This window comes from Cygnus olor, chromosome 3 (assembly GCF_009769625.2).
Source record: "Cygnus olor isolate bCygOlo1 chromosome 3, bCygOlo1.pri.v2, whole genome shotgun sequence".
Taxonomy (NCBI): Eukaryota; Metazoa; Chordata; class Aves; order Anseriformes; family Anatidae; genus Cygnus; species Cygnus olor.
The window spans coordinates 99,425,725-99,447,255 of NC_049171.1; the positions used below are offsets into that span (position 1 = coordinate 99,425,725).

General features: G+C 36.3%; 1 protein-coding gene across 8 annotated transcripts in view; it reads right to left on the minus strand.

The window, feature by feature from the left end:
* The window catches only part of MARK1 (microtubule affinity regulating kinase 1), a 58,155-nt gene that overhangs the window by 4,395 nt on the left and 32,229 nt on the right, over nt 1-21,531 (minus strand). For 3 of the 8 annotated variants that reach the window (XM_040551532.1, XM_040551527.1, XM_040551535.1), the window contains exons 6-16: nt 20,496-20,566; nt 19,410-19,466; nt 15,512-15,748; nt 15,302-15,421; nt 12,069-12,168; nt 11,369-11,481; nt 9,924-10,098; nt 8,776-8,969; nt 5,935-6,035; nt 3,672-3,833; nt 2,614-2,868 (exon numbers count right to left, since the gene is read on the minus strand). In XM_040551532.1, the coding sequence (XP_040407466.1) occupies nt 2,614-2,868; nt 3,672-3,833; nt 5,935-6,035; nt 8,776-8,969; nt 9,924-10,098; nt 11,369-11,481; nt 12,069-12,168; nt 15,302-15,421; nt 15,512-15,748; nt 19,410-19,466; nt 20,496-20,566 (1,585 nt within the window). The remainder of the gene's footprint in view (nt 1-2,613; nt 2,869-3,671; nt 3,834-5,934; nt 6,036-8,775; nt 8,970-9,923; nt 10,099-11,368; nt 11,482-12,068; nt 12,169-15,301; nt 15,422-15,511; nt 15,749-19,409; nt 19,467-20,495; nt 20,567-21,531) is intronic. The other 5 variants (XM_040551533.1, XM_040551531.1, XM_040551529.1 and 2 more) reach the window with 4 other exon arrangements.

A 21,531-nucleotide genomic window follows, 5' to 3' on the forward strand; every position in this document is an offset into this window, starting at 1 on the left:
AATAGTATTTTTTCACAGCTGTAATTTTAATTTTCCTTTACGATACCTTCACCTCTTTCAGCTCTGACATGTAATAGTTAAGATTTTAATTTTTTTTTTTTTTTAAACTTGTGGTAAAATTAACATGTTGTTCTCAACCTACTGCAGACAGAGCAATTGCCACACGTAAGTCCAGCAAGCACGGAACAGCAGTCAGCCAGGGTGGTCCAGGGGGGCTCCACTCTGTACCCTTTTGAGCCAGGCTTTTCAGTCCTGAAAGCACTTAGGTGCATGCCCACGCTTAAATAGACTCACATCATTAAAGATAAGGCATGCCTAAGAGTTTGCAAGACCAGATGTTTGGGGCCCAGTTCAGAAAGGTTACTTCAACATCTGCTCAACTTTAAGCACATCAGCTGTTATACTGACTTCAGTAGGATTACTGGTGAGCTGTAAGTTAAACATATCTTTTCCACCTTGTTGAATTACAGGTTGTGCTTTATAAAGGAACTACTTTGTATTATGCCTTTTTAGTCTGGAGCAGCTTGAAAAACATTCACAGGCTGTACAAGCAACCTAGGTACGCTCCTAATGCTGCAGTGCAAACATTTTGAGAACACAATTATAATTAGCTAATTAATTTAATACCTTCAAAACAGATACCTTAGGAACTAACATCAGAGAAGTATCATTTGTTATAAAACACTGATACAAAATATTTCAATACCCTATACATTAAACAATATGCATTTATTTTACATACTTACCAGAAAACATTTACATTTGTCAAAAGATAAAGTAAAAAAAAATCTTTCATGACACCTTCTAATCGAAATATGCCTTAAATCATTTTTTCCTAAACAGTACAGAAGTCAAAGGCATGCAAGTTATGTGATGCCAACTGAAAGAACAAAACCTCCACGTATGTAATTATAAGTCTCAAACAGCAAATTTAAAAACAAAGCAAAATACTAAGGCCTTCACTATAAGCAAACATTTGTCATTTGACATTTTTAGCAGCATAAAGCACACCAGTAAATTGCATAGAGTTCTACAGAATGTATTGTTTCAATCAAAAGACAACGCAATGTATAATATGCTAATTTTAAATATGGAGTTTACAATAATATTGTAATGTTGCAGTTTAACGTAATGACTGTGTTAATCCTTCCATCCCTCTTCTAAAAAAAATCAATATTCTATTCTTTATAAGAAAGCAATGAGTTCTAACACAAAAAACAGCCTCTGCTCATGAAACTGATGAGTTACTTATCAGAAAATACCTTTCTTCACATTTGGAAATCTACAACTGACAACACAGTTAAGTAACTTTACTGTATCTTTCATAGAGAGAACAGACTCCCTGCCCCCAACTATGTGAGTGCTGGAGATACCAACAGTGGAGAATCATAGTGCTGTATCTTCAGGTTTCTGAAACAAGAAAATTATTCACATACTTCTTTTTTTTTTTGGGGGGGGGGGTTCATTATAGGAGGTATTACTTAAGACATAATTACATGATTTCTGCAGACCAGGTTAAGTTACTTTTACAAGGAACACCACTGCATTCCTAGCTTTTGCTCTTTTTATCCCCTTGTAACATCACCTTAAGCAATTCATGTTCTTGTACTTACGAATTTGCAACTACAAGCTTAAACTAGCTTTGAATTTATCCTTCTTTTATGCAAAAACTAGAGAATTCAGTACACAACAGTATGATTCTGCAAAGAAAATAGATGCTTCCCAAACATAATTCTGTTGCAAAACTGACAGTAAAGCAGTAAGGACACATCCATGAATAGGCTTAAGAATTGTAGGTAAATCGCTGTCAGAGGAAAACTGAAAATTAAGTCTTCTTTTGGGAAAGCTATTATGACTGCTAAGTAAACAGCCACTTGAAATCAAACAGTGTATTTAAAAATCTTCCCCAGCACCTCTCCTCACGGTATTACTGCCAGCATCATCACTGGAATGAACGTGGTTCCAGGAACCTCCACTGCATGTGTTCTCTCTCTTCTTTCAGAATCCTGAACTTAGTTTTGAAGACTTCTTATTGTATCACAAAAACATGATATGAGAGGCTGCATAATACTGAAATATTAGTATTTCCAGATATCCAGATTTCTGCCCACTTCTAAGCTTCTCATTTATTCACAGAAATGTAATTCCCTGAAATAATTTGTAAACACTAAATCCCTCTAAGCACAGTAATACATTCATTGCAAATACAGCCCTTGCAGCAAACTGCACCCAGACTCACTAGTTAATCGTTAAAAAGTAAAATATCATTAACATTAATGACTCATTTTTAAGTCACTGCTTTCAGTATTTAAGTTCATTTCATTTTAACTTAAAAGTAGCATCTTTATCTATAAAGCACGAAGAAAAAAACATTTGAGAAGCATTCTCTTGCTCTTTTAATATAAATGAACAGGAGAATAGCTGGTCAAACATGAGTGGTTACTGTAGATACAGAAGTACAAGGCAGGTTCTGGAAGGAACACAAAACAAGCATTATTATGACTAAATTTACATTTAATTCAGACTGTTGAACTGGAAATTCTCAATGACTTTGCAAATATGGCCCTAGTTATACGCTGGGCACTTTTTTTTCTTAGAAATCGAGGTACTAACCTGCGAACAAACTTGGAAGTTATCTTGCTTATTATACCAGTTGATGTCCCTCTTCTAGCATGTGCAAAAGCACCGGTTTCATGTGATGGTGAGGCAGGTGGTCCATTGTAAGTGGCATTACGCCGCTCCCTTAGCTGCTCACCATGGAAAGTGCTTCGACTTGAACTCCCCCGAGGAAAGCGGGTTCGGTCTGGAGTAGTAGTGCTAATACTATGAGCAGACGGGGAAGCAGCAGGCACTCTTTGAGTTGCACTGCTGGGAAAACAGAAGCATAAATAAAGAGAAAGGCTATACTAGAAACCCTCCTACATGACAACCATTTCTCAAAGATAGGAAAAAAACCCTGCTCTCAATTTTTTGCCCTTTTTTCAAACTTGAATCCGCTATTGATTGTTAAGATTCATGCTTGGAAACAAATCAAGAGAGATTTTCAGTGTAGAATCCACCTATCTCACGTATTAAGAGCAATTAGAAAAGTATACACAAGTAATAGGACAAAGGAGAAAGGTAAGAGTCTTTACTGAGATTTGAAACTGTTTCCCAGCCCTTTTCCTGAAAAAACATATTAATCAAAACCTTTAACATACAAGTATTCCAAAAACTTCAGTGTTTCTGAAGAAGTAACCAGCTGGCACAAATAAATTTTTAAAGCTATTTGGGCAGTTAATAGTAAGAGCAGCTACATTATGGTGCTTTCAGATAGAAATAAGCTTAGTAATCTCCAAAACCAAATGGTTAACATGTTGGTATTTCGTATGAATTTATGGTGGTCTATGTTGTATGGTCCTGTCCAAATTAGTTAAACTTAAAACTAGAAAAGTTTTCCAGGAGCTTCCAGAGGGAGGCAGTCAAGGAAGTTCTTTAAATGTACACAAACGTGTGATGATTAAAATCAGTTTACAATCATCTGTAACACACCATATTACTTGAGAAAGCTACTGTTTCAAAACAGAATGCAACACACCAGGTTTAAATTGATTACAAACATATGGGGAGTATATAATGAACTGAGCAACACAATTTTTTAAGCATTAAAGAAATAACAAACAATCTGTTACCTTGGCCGGTAAGCTTCAGTGCCATCTTTGATGGTTGGCAGTGTAACTTTTATAGGATGACCAGAGGCAGACATAGACTTTTGATGTCGAGGCCGTGTTGATACCGCTGAAGCTACTGCAGAGCCTGCAGAAGATGTACTACTTGCAGACATTTCTGTTAGACTTTTATCACAGCAGCAAGGCAGGAGGGCCAGACAAACGAAAGGGGAAAAGAATAGTTAGAGTAAAACCCTATGGAAAGTGATTAGTCATTTTTTCTTTTAAAACATAGTGAGTGCTGTTTAAATAATCATAAGACAAAGTGACTAGGCTACCTCCTTCAGCTGTAGTAAAGAATATGGAATCATGAGTAAACCATTAAATGTTCATCAGTATTGTATACAAGAAAGTGTAAATCAAGCTGCCATATATATTAAATTGGGCCTTTTCATTCCTACTGCAATTAAAGCTTTACACACGTTATTTGAAGCGATGAAGAAAGTCTATGCCAGCTACATGGAAATAGTAAAAAAAAAAAAAAAAATACTGAAAAAAAATATTGTAAAAGGCTTAAACAGAATCTCTCCTGCCAAGTGAATACTCTTATTTTCAGTTAAAATTTAAACACCTAAAACTCAAAGCATTTTTTACTTGGAACTGCTGTCACATTGTCACTTAGTTCTTTAAAACACAATCACTCCCAAGTTGTACTTTTCCTCCGGACTTTTGGAAGGCACATTAAGGGAAATGTGGCTTCATGAGAAAGCGCTGACCTATGGAAGAAATCAACTCACAGCAACCTGCAGCAACCACCCAGCAGCCATGAAAACAATTCTGAATTATGTGCCCCACCCCACGTGTTTACCAAAAAGTTGCAAATTTTGAATTTTCTGCCAGTGGTTAAAATATCCTCAGGAGAGAAAGAAGTTCCCCTTAATTCTGATTAAGTACTCCACAGTGTCTTTAGCCAAAATGTCTTTAGCCATTAAACAAAGGCGTTACATCTATATGGAGCAATGAAAACATAGCTAGCCTCATGTCCGTATTTTTATCACCTTGCTTTCTGTCATGGTAACACACCCTGGAAAGCTATGCATCTGGAATTATGCGTACCATGAAGTTTGGTACTACACTTCTCAAGCAACAAAAATGTATTATTTCTGAAAGACATCTTCAATACCTTGGAGAATATCAATATGCCACGACACGCCTCTGACAATGATAGCACTGGAATTTGAAAAACCCTCTGGTGATCAGTACCAGGGCTGCTGTGCTGGCTATCTTCCAAGAGATGAAAACCCTACAGACAAATGATAACTAAAACCCCCAAATCTACCTTTAAATAAGTATTGTAACTGAAATAAAATTTTAAAAAGCTGTAAAAGCTCACTCGGGAGCTTACTGGTCTGACTGAGACAAGATTTAAGACTATGCTCTTTTAAATCCCCATGAAGAAAGCAGCATTGCCCCCTGGGGCTGCAGAGTCCCTCAGGCATAAGTCTCGCAGAGCAGTGCCTGCAGTTGCCTTCCACAGAGAACAGAACAGGCTGCTCTGCTTCAAGCAAAATATTCACCTTCTGCATCAGCTCTTTCCCCCAGCCACTGCTAGACTGAGCTGAACCTTTCAAGATAACAGTTCCTTCCATCAGTATTTTTATTTCTGCTTTGCCTAAGTGGCAAGGAAGGGATGAAAGTAGCAGAACTATTGTGTTATGAATTTTTAAAACAAAGTCAAATGACTTCAGCCAAACTACAGTTTTGCCTCCACAAACATAAGTGAAATCGCATTAATAATATATTAGCAACAACAGTCCCAAAGCTAAACCATATCTGTAGCAAAGAAGTAAAGGTTTCAGATTCAGACTAATCTGATGATGGCACAAGGTGTTCAGCTACACCAAACACAACTCAAATGAAAATTCTTCATTTTTCAAAAAGAACTGAGTATATTCATTCCACTGATGAAAATAACAACAATAAAAAACATTGAAAATCACTGTAGTCTTTTTTAAAAAGAACTTTTTTTTTTTTAAAAAAGCACTTTTTGAGCAATTATATGGGGAACTGAAAGAGGATCCAAAAAAACAAGACAAAGGCAGATCTACACTTACAGTTTTAAATTTCATCACAAATCTAGAAACTGTGGTGGAAGCAAAGATGAAAACACACAGTAAACTTTGTATTTTACACCATGCTTCACGCTTGTATTGATTTATTGTATAACCTACTTCTATGCCTTAATTTGCATATCCCAATTAATAATGCAAGAAAAGTTGAGGAATACCTGTTGTCCTTCCCATTCTGTATTGCAGAATAGCGATCTGAAGAACGTTCACAAACATAAGTGTTCCTTCTTGTCATTCCACTGCCAGAAAATACATTGTTCTAGAAGAAAATTAAGACCAAAATTAAATTACTTTGTCGTCTTCTACTACATATTATGTTAAAAAAAACAAAACAAACAACAAACCTGAGCCTCAGAAATCAAAACAGAATTTCAGCCACCCCTAATGCTTTCAAATGTACTAATGTGTCAACACAAATCAGTTGCATCATCAGGTATTCCCCCCCCATACATTCACCATCTCCTTACTATGCCATTGAAAGAACACTAACAGAAAGCATAGTGAAACAAATGTCAACACAACTAAGTTTCTCTGAGTATTACTATCCAATTCCCATATCCTGCACTGCTGAATTATTTCACTCTGCTATCAAGAGCTGAAGCAACTAACTGAAATCCCTGAGAACACGTGCACCTGGCTCGTTTCAAGGCTTTCCTGTGCAGATTAAGTTGCTAACTAGAGCTCCAGTCTTATGGTTTGTTGTTACTCTGTCAAAAGGGTTTTCAAGAGAAAAATGAAAATATTATTAATCTGTGTCAGTAAACCCTGAAATTATCATGCAGAACACAGAGGAATTTGACTGTAAGAATTTACATAACATGTGGTAAACGTGTCTTGTAGTAATGAACAGTGATGGGACCTTCTCTCTTTCCACTACTAATTTTAGTTTGTGTGCATTTCATAAAATACCTGCAAACATTCTCCTCCTCCTCTCCCTATTAAGCACAAAATCGCTGCTGAAGACTTGCGTGATTTCAAAATACACTAAACTCCAGTATGGTAGAACATCACAAACTGCAAGATCTATTGTGGATTTATGACGCCCTCATCAACAGCTTTTCTGCTTTAGTATCTTCCCACAGAGACTGTTGAATAAACTGTTTCAAAGCCATTTCATAAGGAAAATTATGAAATGCAATAAATATTTTTGAAATTGAAGTCAGACTAATATGACTGAAGGTGATAAATATGTTGAGAAAGCTTGCCTTCCCTGCACTATACTACCCTCAAAGCTACACAAAAAAGCGTTTACAGATTTTCCACATTATCATAGCTATATGTTAACTTTAAGCGTTTTTCAAAGAATAAAATTACTTCTTTCTGTGTAAGCTGCTCAACCATAACTACTGTTGCAATATCAAACACTGCTATTCCGTATTGATGTAACATATACTAATAGAAACTTCAGTATTTGTAAGAAAATCAATTTCTCAATCATAGCAAAGATATTCTATTTAACCAGATCTCACAAAGGAGAGAAATGCTTTTGACATACCGACTTACAACATACATGACTAATCAGCTTTGGGGCAATATAGTTTTGGGAAAGTTCAGATATGAAATCTAAACTTAGAAGATGCAAAATTTCTGCACACAATCTATGCAGCCTTAATTTCAAAGGCTCTGTGCAGGAAAAAAATAGTAAAAAAATTGAAAAAATATTTAAAGCATCTTTGTAAGCACTGAATACAAAGCCTGCAGAACATCAAGAGTTAAATGAACTTCAGTATTTATTTTGTTTAAAGAGAATTCTAGTAGAAATGTGTATGATCTTCACAGAATATCCAAGATAGAAGACAGCAAGTACAATCCCAAAGGACGATGAGAATTCACGCTTCCTGTCTACTGTACTAAAAGGTGGCCAAAACTTTTGTATTTAGTAGAACTGGTCTCGAATTGCAAAAACTGTACTTCAATCTTACTTAACATTATAGCCTGTGCATACTTTTTTTTTTTTTAAACATGAACTCCCGCTTCTACGCGGGATTTCTTCATTTTGCGTTCCAAACACTTGTAATACTATACATGAACTTCCAAAACACAAAGTAAATGCTTTCATGTTAGGAGAGAGAGACTCTCCTACTTAGAACAAAGATGTCTAAGGCAACAATATGACCGTGGTTTATGAAAAAACACATGATGGTTTATGAAACAACTCATGGCGGCCTGCAGCTCCCTCACAGGGGAGCAGAGGGGCAGGCGCTGAGCTCTGCTCTCTGGGGACAGCGACAGGACCCGAGGGAACGGCATGGAGCTGGGACAGGGGAGGGTCAGGCTGGGTGTTAGGGAAAGGTTCTGCACCCAGAGGGTGCTCGGGCACTGGGACAGGCTCCCCAGGGCAGTGGTCACATACCGAGCCTGCTGGAGTTCAAGAAGGGTTTGGACAATACTCTCATACATTTGGTTTAATTTTTAGGTAGTCTTGTGTGGAGCCAGACGTTGGATGTGATGATCCTTCTGGGTCCCTTCTATCTTGGCATATTCTATGATTCTATGACATCGACAGGCACTCAAATAAGGGAACAAATGCGTTGTTCCCCCTCACCTCATCCCATTTCTGAAGTCCAAAATAGGGTGGTTTCAGAAAGACAAACAGACATATTACAAACGATCATTCAGATGAAATCTCCAATTCAGAAAGTTCTTTGACATCCTTGTGGAAAACACAAGCATTAGAAACCAGGAACACTCAATATTGGCTCTGATCTTACATTATTTTCCCAAATATTCACTGTTTGTCTTGACAGACCTTCATTTTACCCAAATCCAGACGTTCTCATGCTTGCTGTTATGTTAGTGTTAGAAAAAGTTGTGGGGGGGGGAAGGGAAAGGTTTATTTTAAAACACATTCACTGTAGCCTACTTCTGTCTGCCAGAAGTTACCAGAAATAGGCTTAGTAGCTTATTCAGTAACCATTATGTCTATAGTAACATTATGCTGCAGATTCTGTTTAAACAGAGAAAAATAAATACAACAAACCAAACGTGCACACACTCACACTGGGAACTGTGGTTGATTTCTTTCTTTCTGGACCCACAAGCGGACTTGCAGCCATCTCTCCTTTGGATCCCACTGTAGTGCTGCTAAGTTTGCGTGACACATCTTTGTCCCAGTCTTCTTTCTGTTCGCTTTCCACACTGTTTGCCTGAGCCCTTTTTGTGTATGACACAGCAGGAGGAATTGACGGACCAACTGCCAAAGAAAAACAAGATTAATAATACCTAAAAATAATCTCTTGCCCAAAATAGTTTTTTTTTTTTTTTTTTATTTAGGGGATTATATTTAGACTATCTGAACAACCATGACTGCAAACTCAGAACATATGCCAACCTATTAAACTGAGCTTTGACAGTCTAATTTCTTTATATCCAATCTCTCTACATTACTGATGTGCAGTTCAGAATTAGTTCACATTTCATATCAATATGTAAAACTTAGAATAGAATTTTTATTCTCAACCTTAAACCTATGCAATTTCTGCAATATTATTTTTAAAGAGAAATTAGAGGAAACTTCTATTTTGTATTAATACTTTCACATCAGCTGATGATCTCTTCCACAATATTGGTTATTTTACTTTTCTATTTTTTTTTTTTGAAAAAACGCCACACTAACATGGAGGGAAAATAATGGAAAAATTAGAACGATATAAATTAGGCAGAGAGAAGGGCCAAACAACTTAAAAATGTTTCTAGTATCTGACAGTTCTCTCTCTGAGATAGAAATCCTTCATTTAATGTTTTATATATAATGCGCTCATTTTTGATGTAACCACTTTCATCTGAAAATGTTTCCTGAACGCTTGGGCAAATTGTTGTCTTTGGGTAACAAACAATTTGGCCCCAACTCCAAATGTACTGCTAAACATAGTGGTTTTCAAGTTTGAGTTTGTTCAGATCAATACTTTGCCACTACCTACTAAACAGGAAACATCCTCAAGCTCTTATTTAGTGAGTCAAACAAGTAACAAATCCAAAAAAATTAAATCCATAGATTACATTGACCTAGATTTACCACAGAAACGTTGATACAGATAAAAGCATCACAGCGGAGCATGACAAGAACACAACAAATGCACAGAGTGGTGGACCTGCCAGGTTCACAAAACACTGCACATTCAGACTTAAATTGTGTATGTTACTTTACTTGTTGGAATGTCATCCCCACCATGATCACTGAACCGCCGTTGTTTCTGATTAGTCGATATACTCCGTTGGACCTTCAAGTGAGCAGGAGACTGCACAGAACTGTTGTTGAGGTCACTGCTAGGACGAGACCTTTGACCCAAGTTGCTGCTGGAGAGGGAATCACCTCCTTCAAACTACAACAAAAACATTTTTCCAAAGCATAAACAGAATTCATCATTACCAGTACTTTTACAGCATAATAAGGCAAAGAGTTCCAATCAAAAGTGTTATCTTTTAAATTTAAAATTGTATTTGGAGTTCAGTTTTCTTCAAGATGAATTTTATCACTTCAGTGTTTCATGTATTTTAGAAAACGTATCTAAAGTGAAGAAGTTAATAAATGGTCAAAATAAAATTAGAAGAATCTTGACAGCAGCGAAAATTGTGTCGTTTTAAAACTTAAGCCAAAGTATTGCTCCCCCTGCCCTCTCCCCCCCATTTTTTTTTATTTTTATTTTTTTTTAAAGTTTAAAGAGAATTTGTAGGACTGAGTCACAGTGTCTTAAAAAAGCCAGTATTATTGATTCAGGGATTCTTTACAGCCTTTGAGATGTCTTTATAAGGTACGTAACTCAGCCGCTGGTTTGATGATACCTAAGAAGCGTAAATTGTAAGAGCAGTGGAAAAGAAATCTCTTCTTCTACGCAGTTAAAGTCAAAATCATTTTAGACCTATTCTCCCCATGCTCTGCCATCACAAGGGAATTCCGGTTCACAGATGTTGTGGGAAAAATGTACTCATATCAGAACTACACTATCTTAGAAATGAAGGAAGGTCAATGAAGCAGCAGGAAAAAAAATCCTTCAAAAAAAAAAAGAAACCCTTGGTCTCAGCTTGGATTTCTTGAAAATACCTGTGGTCCCAAAAGATCTGCAGATACCTCTAGTTCCAAAAAGCCAAATGATTTTCCATCGCATATGTATTAAGTGCTATACTGAAATTATATACTGCTGCTATATGTATTTTTTTTTAAATAAGTAAATGAGAAAGGATGAGTACGTTTCTGAGAAAAAAGATTGTCACAACTTAGAAAAAGAAGTGATTTAGTCATATTCTTAACTATTTCAGATTTTAACTGTAAACTATGACATAACAGAAAGGCTCGGCACTCAAAAGTCACACCACTCCAGATTAACAGCTAGCTTTCTTAAAAAGCAGTTCAACGTATTTAGAAGCAAATGCCAAGATACTATATTCAGACTATTCCTTCATATGGGAATTAACTAGATATCCAAGAAGATATTAAAAGCAAGGTAAACACATTACTAAAGTTACCAATTCCAAATTACTATTTTCGTTTAGATTTTTCCATAACAGCTGATGAAATCATTGACAATCAGAATATTCAAATATTCAGACAGATTTTAAGGCCAAGAGAGAAGATGCAAATTAGGTTGCACTTACTTCAGGTGGTTTTCTACCCAGCAGCAAATAGGTAGCCATGACTTCATCGTACTTTTGGTTTACTAAAGATTCATGGATTTCTTCTCTTGAAAAACCCATAGTGACCATAATGTCTAGAAATAGAGAGAGCTAGGGATGTTAGCAGAATTAAGCATTTGGGATTACTGACAGGTTTAAGAACATTAAAAATAAACAAACGAAAATCAACAAACTAATGACGTAAAAGGTAACTAAAATTCAAATCATTGAACATCTTTGCTGTGCAAAATCAAGAAGGCTACAACTCCCTGTTTTTTTTTTTTTTTTTTTTTTGCTGCTTCTTGAAAAATCTCAACATTATTAAATGTAATTTAAAAAATAAAGCACTGGCAAATAGAAACCATGACAGCTATAGTGCCAAAGTATCTTTCTCTGACCATGGCTGATAAAAATTGTTGCCCTCATAACAAAGCCTGTTTCCTTTTGCCTTTTGAATTCTGTAATCTTATTTGTTCTTTCCTGTGCGTGTAGATTCATGTCAGCTCAGTCACAAGAGTAGCTATAAGGAAGGCATTGTAATAAAGTTTCTCATTTAAATAAAAAGAAAACATTTTACTTGTATGATGAGCTTGTATCTGAAATTCTGTGTAAGAGTTTAGCTTGACTTACAAGATAAAATTGCCTATGTAAGTCACGCGTAACATCCTTGTAGAAGTCTTACCTATTCTCTTGGTGTCATTAAAGTCTGGTTCAGGCTCAGTATATGGCTTTAATTCTTCTTCTTCGTGGCCAACATTCATCCACCGATCCTTCATAATTTGCTAAGTAAAGAAATAAGCATTAGTTCAATATGCCATTTACTGTACCTGATTAAATCTGTGATAGCCGATGGGAAATAAGATAACTTGAAATTCATAATAATTTGAGTGTTGCTCTTTCCCTCCCACCTTTTCCCCCTTAACATCTTACAGTTTCTCCTTTGATCTTTCACGTTCTTTTTTTTTCCCCCCCATTAATTCATTCCCTATACTGTTTGTTTACCATTTACAACAGAAGCAACCAGCTGAAATATCAGAAAAACTATGGGAAGACTGCACTTCCAACAAATACAAGTTTTTCATTTTGTTCCTTTCACTTCTATTGGTCTCTTAATCTTGGCTAGTTTAGGACTGACACACTTATGCCCTAATCTTGGTTAAGGTCTCTGGACGTTAATACAATACAAACTGTATCACAATAAATAATTTCTTCAAGTAATAACAAAGTGAGATTTTGAGATTTTAGAAACTAAGGAATATTTCAGAAGCACGCCTACACTTCCCAGAGTCATACATTTCAAGACTTTGGTCCCAACTGGTTGTGTTTTTCTTATGCATCTTCTCACTGCACTTGAACTAAAGACTTTCACAGTTCAGCTGGAGGGGAAAATGCCTCTTAACTCTCTCTATGCCATGCAGATATTTACTTTAAAAATTTCTCCTGCATTCCTTGGAAAATTTCCTACTGTGGCCTGGACCTTTCATATGCCTGTAACATTGAGCAACTGGAACGCCTAACCACCACTACAATTTCTCCTTAAGGACATATTCATTAAAAAATAAAATAATAAAAAAAAAAGAACAGCTAAAAACAATTTTCCTCCTACAGCAACAGGCATACATGCCTCTTCAGGGACGGATGCTAATAGCACTCACCAGACTGACAGAAGAGAGAAACAAGTGCCAACAAGTGAAGTTTCCCACAGGCTCCAAATATGCCTTGCAAACACCGAATTAAGTTATCTCTCACAAAGAGCAAAAAGACTCAATTTTCCACTGATATAACCAAATTCTTTGTATGCAGTGCTGCTGCCAAATTACAGACCCAAATAGCTGTATCCTTACAAGTACAATACAGAACTTTGTACTGGAGCCAGTTAGCATTTTGCTGACAAGAAGACAAAGATTTGCTCAAAGTCCTGTGACAGAACTGATCTGGGGGCTTTTGAAGGGGCTGGAGGGAAGGGACTGTGAATGCTTATTGCTATATTGCATTTCTGGTACATATATCATAAGCTTACTTGATGACAGATTCTGGTTATTTATTTGTAGCCTTGTGGCAACGTGATAGACTCCCAGACTAATACTACATGATCTGCAATTTTTATTTGTTTTTAAATACTGTTAATTAAATCTAGAGTGAATCACAATGGGATTTTTGGATGACCAATCACACTGCTCAAATCCTACTTCCTTTTCTTCATCCTTCTTGAGTAGGCAAACCCAGCAATTCCCATTTACTGTATTTCATGTCTCAGGTACATGGATCTACAGTTCGGTGTAAGCTACTCTAGGTTTACATTTCTTAAACATTATCTTCTTGCTATCTTCTGTCTTTGAAGCACAAGATCTCACAGGCACTCTGAGTTACTGTGCAACTGTTGAAACAGGTTCTTACAAGCATTTGGAAATTTCTGGGATCAATATTACATCTATGTAAATTCAGCTTGGCTTCTAGTTAGCTGATTACAGAACAGCAGCCTTGGTCAGGGTATTTAAAGATCTGACTATCATCAACCCAAACTGTATTGCATCCAGCTAGATGTTATTGATGAAGATTCCCTTGACTTTCAAGGCTAATAAAAATCTTGCCTGTTTTATCTCAAAAGTTTAAAATAAATATATACTTTCATTCTATGTATTTTTAGAAGTGCTTATACAGAAGGAATAGCCATTTCTTTCTAAACCACATACCATATCTTTCTACTTTAAGAAATGTGATTTCACGAACACTCATTTAAAACAAGTTCCTGATATCTTTTCCCCTCGCATTGGTGTACTGATCACTGACAATTATCATCACTACTTTTAGTGCTGACTCAAGACACCCTTGAGCCACATAACATTTACTTACTCTCTTCCATACAATCTGACAACTATAGTTTCCTGTAAGGCTGCTATGCAACACTTCTCTCCAGGGATAAAAGGGAAGTTTAAAAGAATTGGAAGACACCATAATATCTAGAATGAAAGTGAAATTAGAGCTGAAAGGAAACAGCTAGAAGTCCAGAGAAGAGTTTGAGAAAAGGAAAATTTGTTTCCTAAAACTGAAAAACAACATGGGGAAAAAAAATTCACCGTTTTGCAGTGACCTAGCTCTTATCACTTCATCCTCTAGATGGTAATAAGTATAGCATAGTTAATAAATATCCAAACAGAAGTCACCACTCTATTCTCTTCAATACATATTATTTTCAATTTAAAACTATATCAAGTCACAAAACAGTGTCAGCTTCAAACAAGTTGCATGCAGACAGAGCTCAGTAAATGTACGCTTCCTTGAACAGGTAGGTAGCTTCCATGCCAGGGAGCAGAAGTCACACCAAAACAAATATAAAGCTGCTTAAATGGGATTTAATCTCTGGAACACTATCCACTGCTGCACAACTACACAGAAAGAAGAAACAAAGGTCGCTGGTGATTAACTCATGCAAATACTATTTTAAAAGCATTCTATTTATCTCCTGCTCTACTTTCATCTCTATGGTAAGTAGGTGTTATTTTCAAAAATGCTTATGGTATGGCTGGGTGCTGTTTTTCTGTTTCTGAAAAACTCCTCAAAGATAAAGATATTTACAATCTTGTCCTGTTTTCCCCACATTTTGAGTCTATTATCTGATCCAAACAAGCGTGAGCAGTTTGCACTTTGAAACACTCTTAAATGACAGCCTTTAGTCAGCTGCAATTAAGGTTAGACACCTTAACTGGCACCTTTATATTCAAGCTGCGTTGTTTCTGGGATGTTTCCTAAGTTTCTTTTTTGTTTGTTTGTTTGTTTTGTTAATACAAATAAAACTTTCAGCCCTTAAAACAGGAAATACCGATCATGAGTAAATATAGAAATGTTAAGCAATTACTGCATTTTGCTCATTATTAAATCTCAAAACCTTTTTTTCTTAAAGATGAAATTACTTACTTCCAAGCTGCCTCGTTTTATTGGATTCAGTACTAGTAGCTTCTTAAGTAGATTTTCACAGTCTGTGGACATATAGAACGGAATACGGTACTTCCCCCTCAGTACTCGCTCCCTCAATTCCTTTAAAATAAAGTTTTAAAAGATGAACCTACAAATGATATTGAAGATTTTAAAGACAATGAAAGTCAAGATTTCATATTGTAACCCTACCTTTAGATTCTGACCATCAAATGGCAATGATCCGCTTACTAGTGTGTACAAAATCACCCCAAGGCTCCACACGTCTACTTCAGGACCATCGTATTTCTTTCCTTGGAAAAGTTCAGGAGCAGCATAAGGCGGGCTTCCACAAAATGTGTCCAGTTTATTACCAACTGTAAATTCATTACTAAAACCAAAGTCTGCAATCTTAATGTTCATATCTGCATCAAGTAGAAGGTTTTCTGCCTAAGAGGAAAATGAAAGAGGAAAAGGACAAGCTAGGTATAAGATCAATACACTACAGTGTATCATTTAATCAATAAATGCAAAAGCGTTTCATTTTCTGTATTTTTCTTGAGGAAAGAAAGGAACTAATCCTCCTTAATACATGGCTAAGACTGAAAATTGGCTATATTTACCCAGGAAAATAGAACTGTTCAGCTTAAGACTGAAGCATATAGACATCTCAGAACAGCAATTTCAGCTTTTGAAAGCCAACTTCTGACACCAAGGAGCATATACTGAATCCCAGATATCTTCCATTTTGGTGGGATAGATAATAAAAGGTATTTAAGACTTCAAAAACAGATCTCTTCTGCTTGCAAGATGAAACACTTCACACCACATGCCCTAAGTTAGCATCCCATGCCAAAAAAATTCTCCCTCCTTTATTGCTAGTGTTTGCTTCAGCAATAACATCACCAAGGTATTTAATACTCTATTACATTGCATATGAAAAATGCATGTATTATACATCTCATAATATTAATGGCTGTTCAGCAACCACCATGTGCATGGAATGCATCACATATACATCTATGCAATCACTCAAGAACCTGGACAATCAGTGAACCGCATCTTATACTTAACATCAGAAGATAAAAAGAGTGTGGTTAGAGAAATAATAATACATTACTGGAAAAGAATAAAGTGCATTTCTTAAGATACAAGAATGCAATGTGCACAGCAGAACTGGATAAAGTTTATTCATCTAACTGTATCCAGGCTCCTGATGTGTCCAGGCTCCAGATGTACATATCAACAGCACAATTACTTCTCAGTAACTGAGAAGTGCAAGAATCCTTCTCTCTCAACAGGAGGACAGACATTAGCCAAAGTACAGGATTCTCTTAATTGCCAAACATCAGCTTTATAGCAAACACGGAAATCTCTCATTGGATACTGTGTTCAGAGTTGAGCCCTCTTTGAAACAGATGGAAAACTGTTCTTTCCTTCTACTCAGAGAAGGGAAAAACAAACAAACAAAAGACAAGAAAACAAATTCCGCAAATATCTTAGTTTAGGATCACCGAAGCAGCAGACAATTTGTTGCTTACTTTGCTAAAAGTAAAAAGAAAAGGAGACAATCAACTACCAGCATATCAAGCCAATAGATGGGAAACATAACAGGTTATATTTTATTCCTGTAAAAGGTTAAATTCCAACCAACTTTCCTGAAAAATATTTTATTTTGCCAATTCATGACCTGTAATCTCAGCTGGTTCCAGCTGATATGCCTGCAGACAGACCCACAAAGCTATTTTCCAGATTTGACAGCCTTCTACATTACTGCACAAAGACTTCATTTTCCTTGTGGTGAAAACACTACTGTCAGTGCAGCTGCTCTGCGATTACAATAGCCCTCCTAGTTCAACAGTACTCTGTTACTCAAATACCCTGCACTTTTAGGTTTCTTTCTTAAACAAAAACATCAAAAACAACCAAAAAGAACCCTTATTAATATGCCAAATAACAAGACTATGCTCTTGTTGGTTACATGTTCAGAGCAAAAGCGTTAACACTGAAAGGGCACAATAAGCTTTGTCCATCACAGTATGAGCAAAGCTGGGTTCAGTTATAGCACTTTCTACGCAAGCTGTTTAGTATCACAGAAACAAACTGAAGGGAGACAGGTTAAGTAGCAAGGGGCCTTGCGCTCCTCTTCTGCCAGAATAGGCTGGACAAAATTGCAGATTTTCTTATGCTTCTTCCTACTTTAGTCTGAAGTAGCTTACATTTCTTAAGAGTTTACCCTTTCTCTTATAAGACCAAAAAAAGCTTATCAAATCTCCAGCATGGTGCTAGACCTCAGTCTTGACGGTGCTAATGAAGTAAATTGGTCAGCCACGCCTGTAACTTGGAGAAAAGCAACAGAAGCAGATGTGAATGCAGGTAACTTTAAAGTTGCCGCTTCCTTCTCTCCAGCTCCATGCAAAGAGTTTTAAGTGAGACAGAGATGACACACAATGTTTGGAAAAGAGAGAGGAAGTGAGAGCACATCCTCAAAACCATACGTTTAGTCCTTTTACTCTGGGTAATGTATTTTCCATTGGCTAGGCTGACTAGCTCTTAATCACACCTAGTGCTGAAACTTTTCAAATGAGTCTAGCATAACTCCATCCAAGAGAAAGTGGAGAGAGAAAAGCAAACAAAGAAATTATTTTGGAGCCTGCCTGCCTGCTCTGCAACAAGGAAGGAGACAGCAGCAGAGCACTTAGGACAGATGGTAAAAGGGATATCATGTGAATACTGCAGAGCAGTTTTCTATAGTCTTGTGAGCTATGCAGAGAAGTGTATGCATGCTGTGCAACTAAGAAATGAATGAAGGATGAAGGCTGTAATGGTCTCTATGAGAAAAAGAAAGATGCAGGATGCTAAATAAATACAGCAAGAGTTAGTTACATAGCTGGGCAGAACAAGCAAGTGCCACATAAGGGTGAGGAGATGGCCGGCTCCTCCCTCCTACCCTCAGTCACAAGTAGTAAGAGATCGCCAGTGGAAGGGGCTTCTTCAGCTCAGCCAACAAATCTCGAGGTGCGGTCTTCTAGAAAGCCCAAAAGCAGTGGTGGGAGCAAGCTCCAGAGAGCTTGACAAAACATTCGCAGATGCCAAACCCCCATGCAAGAAGAGTAGTTTGTTTTTTTGTTTCTTTTTAATTAATTAAAAAAAAATCTTTCAATGAGATCTGTCCCTTTCCTTCCATTCTCACTCAAGAGCACTGGCCATCCAATAGTACCTCCAACACCACATAATAACAGTCCTGGGAAAGGAGGACTCAGCAGAAAGGGATGCATTAGCCAGCACCATATGCACATGCAGGAGAAGACAGCTCAACAAGAGATTTCTAAGAAAGAGGTTGAAAGCATACTGCAGTGTACTGTAAGGAAGTTAGAGAAAATATACTGGTGAAATAAAAACTTAGGAATAACTCAAGCTCAGCTTTCACAACTATTTAGATATACTAACAAAAAAACTCCACAACCTATACTAGTGTATACCAGTGTTTTCTTTTTAAACAGAGACATTAAAGCAAGAGTACAAGCAAACTTTTAAATGGGTGAAGATTTTGTGTCCAAGTCCTATAGTACCTAGGTTTGGCACGAAGACAACTTCAGACTAAAGGCTTAGGTTGCACGTGCAGTAGCAGTGATTTTGGTTTACCTTCAATTTATTTTTTGGCCTGAATTAAACAATAAAGTACAAACCAGAAGTTCAAATCAATTAAAAACCTAATATAGTTCTTATTAATCACTAAGAAATGTACGTTCTACATACCTTGCGATATATTTTTTAATTGAAAATATTTTAATTAAGTGGTGTTGACTGCTGTCATTGAAATTCTGCAGCTTCAATGTGTAGATATCTGTACGCCAGCAGGTATAATACTTTAGAGAACATGTTTTTCTCCTAGAGCCAAAACTGGGATGAAAGTAACACATGTTCTATTCTTGTATTGCCTGTTTCAGCAGGCAAGCTACATTACATTTGTGCTTTAGAAAATCAGGAATCAAACACAAACAAGCGATAGAACATTCACATGTTCAGAGTCTATGGCAAGGAGAAGTATATAGGATGAAATTAAGTCTACACCGTCAATCAGTAAAATGAAGAATGAATAACAGCCTACCTTAAGATCACGATGAACTATGCATTTCTGGTGACAGTACTGCACAGCAGATACAATCTGAAACAAGATGATCAGTGAAATATGTTAGCTCAACCTCAGCATAAGTTTTCAGGTATCAGCAAGTAATTTTAGCTCCTGATACGATTCGGCAAAACATAATAAAGTTAATACATACAGCTTTCATTTTAGAAAATATTCGTGTAAGTTTCTTTACAGTTCAAATATTAAGACTGGAAAATCCCTAAGAGCAGCTCATTTTGTTACTAAAAAGTTCTATATATACTCCTCAAGGTAACAAGAGAAACATCTATTTTAAACAATGATCACCCCATACCAATAGCTATAAAGGGAAATCAAAATTCTCTTTTTCAAAAAAAACAATAGCTGTATATTCCACCTTGTATTTTATACTCCAAAATATTAGCAGCATACCTGTGCATTAAATTGTTAGCAGAATAGTTTGTTACACATTTTCATACATATCTTTTGCATATATATACACACATATATGTAAATATAAACAAGTCCAAAACAGTAAGTTAAAAGCAGGTTCTTTACATGTAAACCATATACCTTAATTCTGAAAAAATACTAAATTTTGTTTATTTCTTTCTTAAAGCTTTTCACAAAAAGTGTTTTAATCACTAAAAACAGTTCAAGAAAAAGATTAGGATGAGAATGTTTGAAAGTAAGGACCTAAAAACCTGTTATGGAATATCCGTCATACAAAACAATGTGACATAATACAGCAATATACATGCAATAATATCAACACCTCTAGCTAAAATGTCTGTTAAATACTAAAATATTCAGAAAAGAATTAAAGCCTCAAGTGAGTCACAATAAAAAAAAATGTGGCTCCTAGGAACATCCACTAAAAAGAATGTAAAGCAGTCTATTACTATTTTTAGATACTACGTAGGAAGCAGATATTTTTTCTCTTCAGGGATTTTTTCCACTCCAGCTTTAATAAACATTACCACAACAATGAACTTCTTTTTAAGCAAAAGAAGTATGCACACACTCAAGTCTATCTAAAAATACCATAAATAGAAACAAAAGAAAGAGTAAATGTTAATTTCATACCTGCCTGAATTTTGCACGAGCCTCTTTCTCTTTCATTCTTCCATGTGCAACTAAGTAGTCAAACACTTCTCCTAAACATGGGAAGGATAAAACATCAGTTCTAGTGCCCAGGTTTTATTTTTGACTGTCAAGCACAATCAAGCAATGCTTGAAAACAAACCCTCCCCTTTTCCAGAGAAGAGAGAAATGGAAGCAGCCAGGAAAAAATCCTTTTTACTGCTTGCATTTAATTGCCTTTTTTCAGACACGTATAAGTCAAGAAATACAAAAATTGAAACTTTAACACTAAGACTTCCTCAACTTTTCAAAATGAATTTATTTCAAAAACACTGCAAAACAGAAAAAAAGTGATCATGAAAAATATTTGTCAGATATAAAATAAGCTAGGAAACAAACCACTTCTTATACACCAGATTTGTTTCACTTATCTCTAGCCATCTCACTTAACAGTGTATGTATTACTTCCTTTTTTCTTCCTCATTGTTCTCTTTCTAACAAAGCTGCTCAAATTCCTTTCAGATCCTCACCTTTGCACTATGTGACCAACAGCCTTTCCTAACGTCACTAGCCTAGACTCCCTCTGCCCATTCAAACAATTCCCATTCAGATGATAAGCAGCTTCCCAAGCATGCACCCACTGTCCATCATGCTTTTTATGATCCTGCTTTATGATACGTTTCTCTTGTTCCTGATTTCCATTTCCTGGACCTGCCTCTTCAAGAGCTTTAGCATGCATTTTCAAGGTAAAATGAGGATTAGTGCTTGCCTAAATATAGCAGATAAGTACCAAGTCAAGTTTTCACCCAGAATAGGCACCAAGTTTTCTGCAGTAAACCTCAGATCAGTAACTACCCTTCAGCACAAAACTAACAGGCTACTTTACAGAACATTATGCAAGCAAAAAAGATTTTGCCCTGGGAGGTCTGCTAGGATCGTTGTGAAGGGCAAACTGGAATAGCCCATTAATTATAAAATCCTTAAATTGTTCCTAGGCATGCAACCGGCATGGCTTTCTGTATTTCAGTTTCTCCTTAAA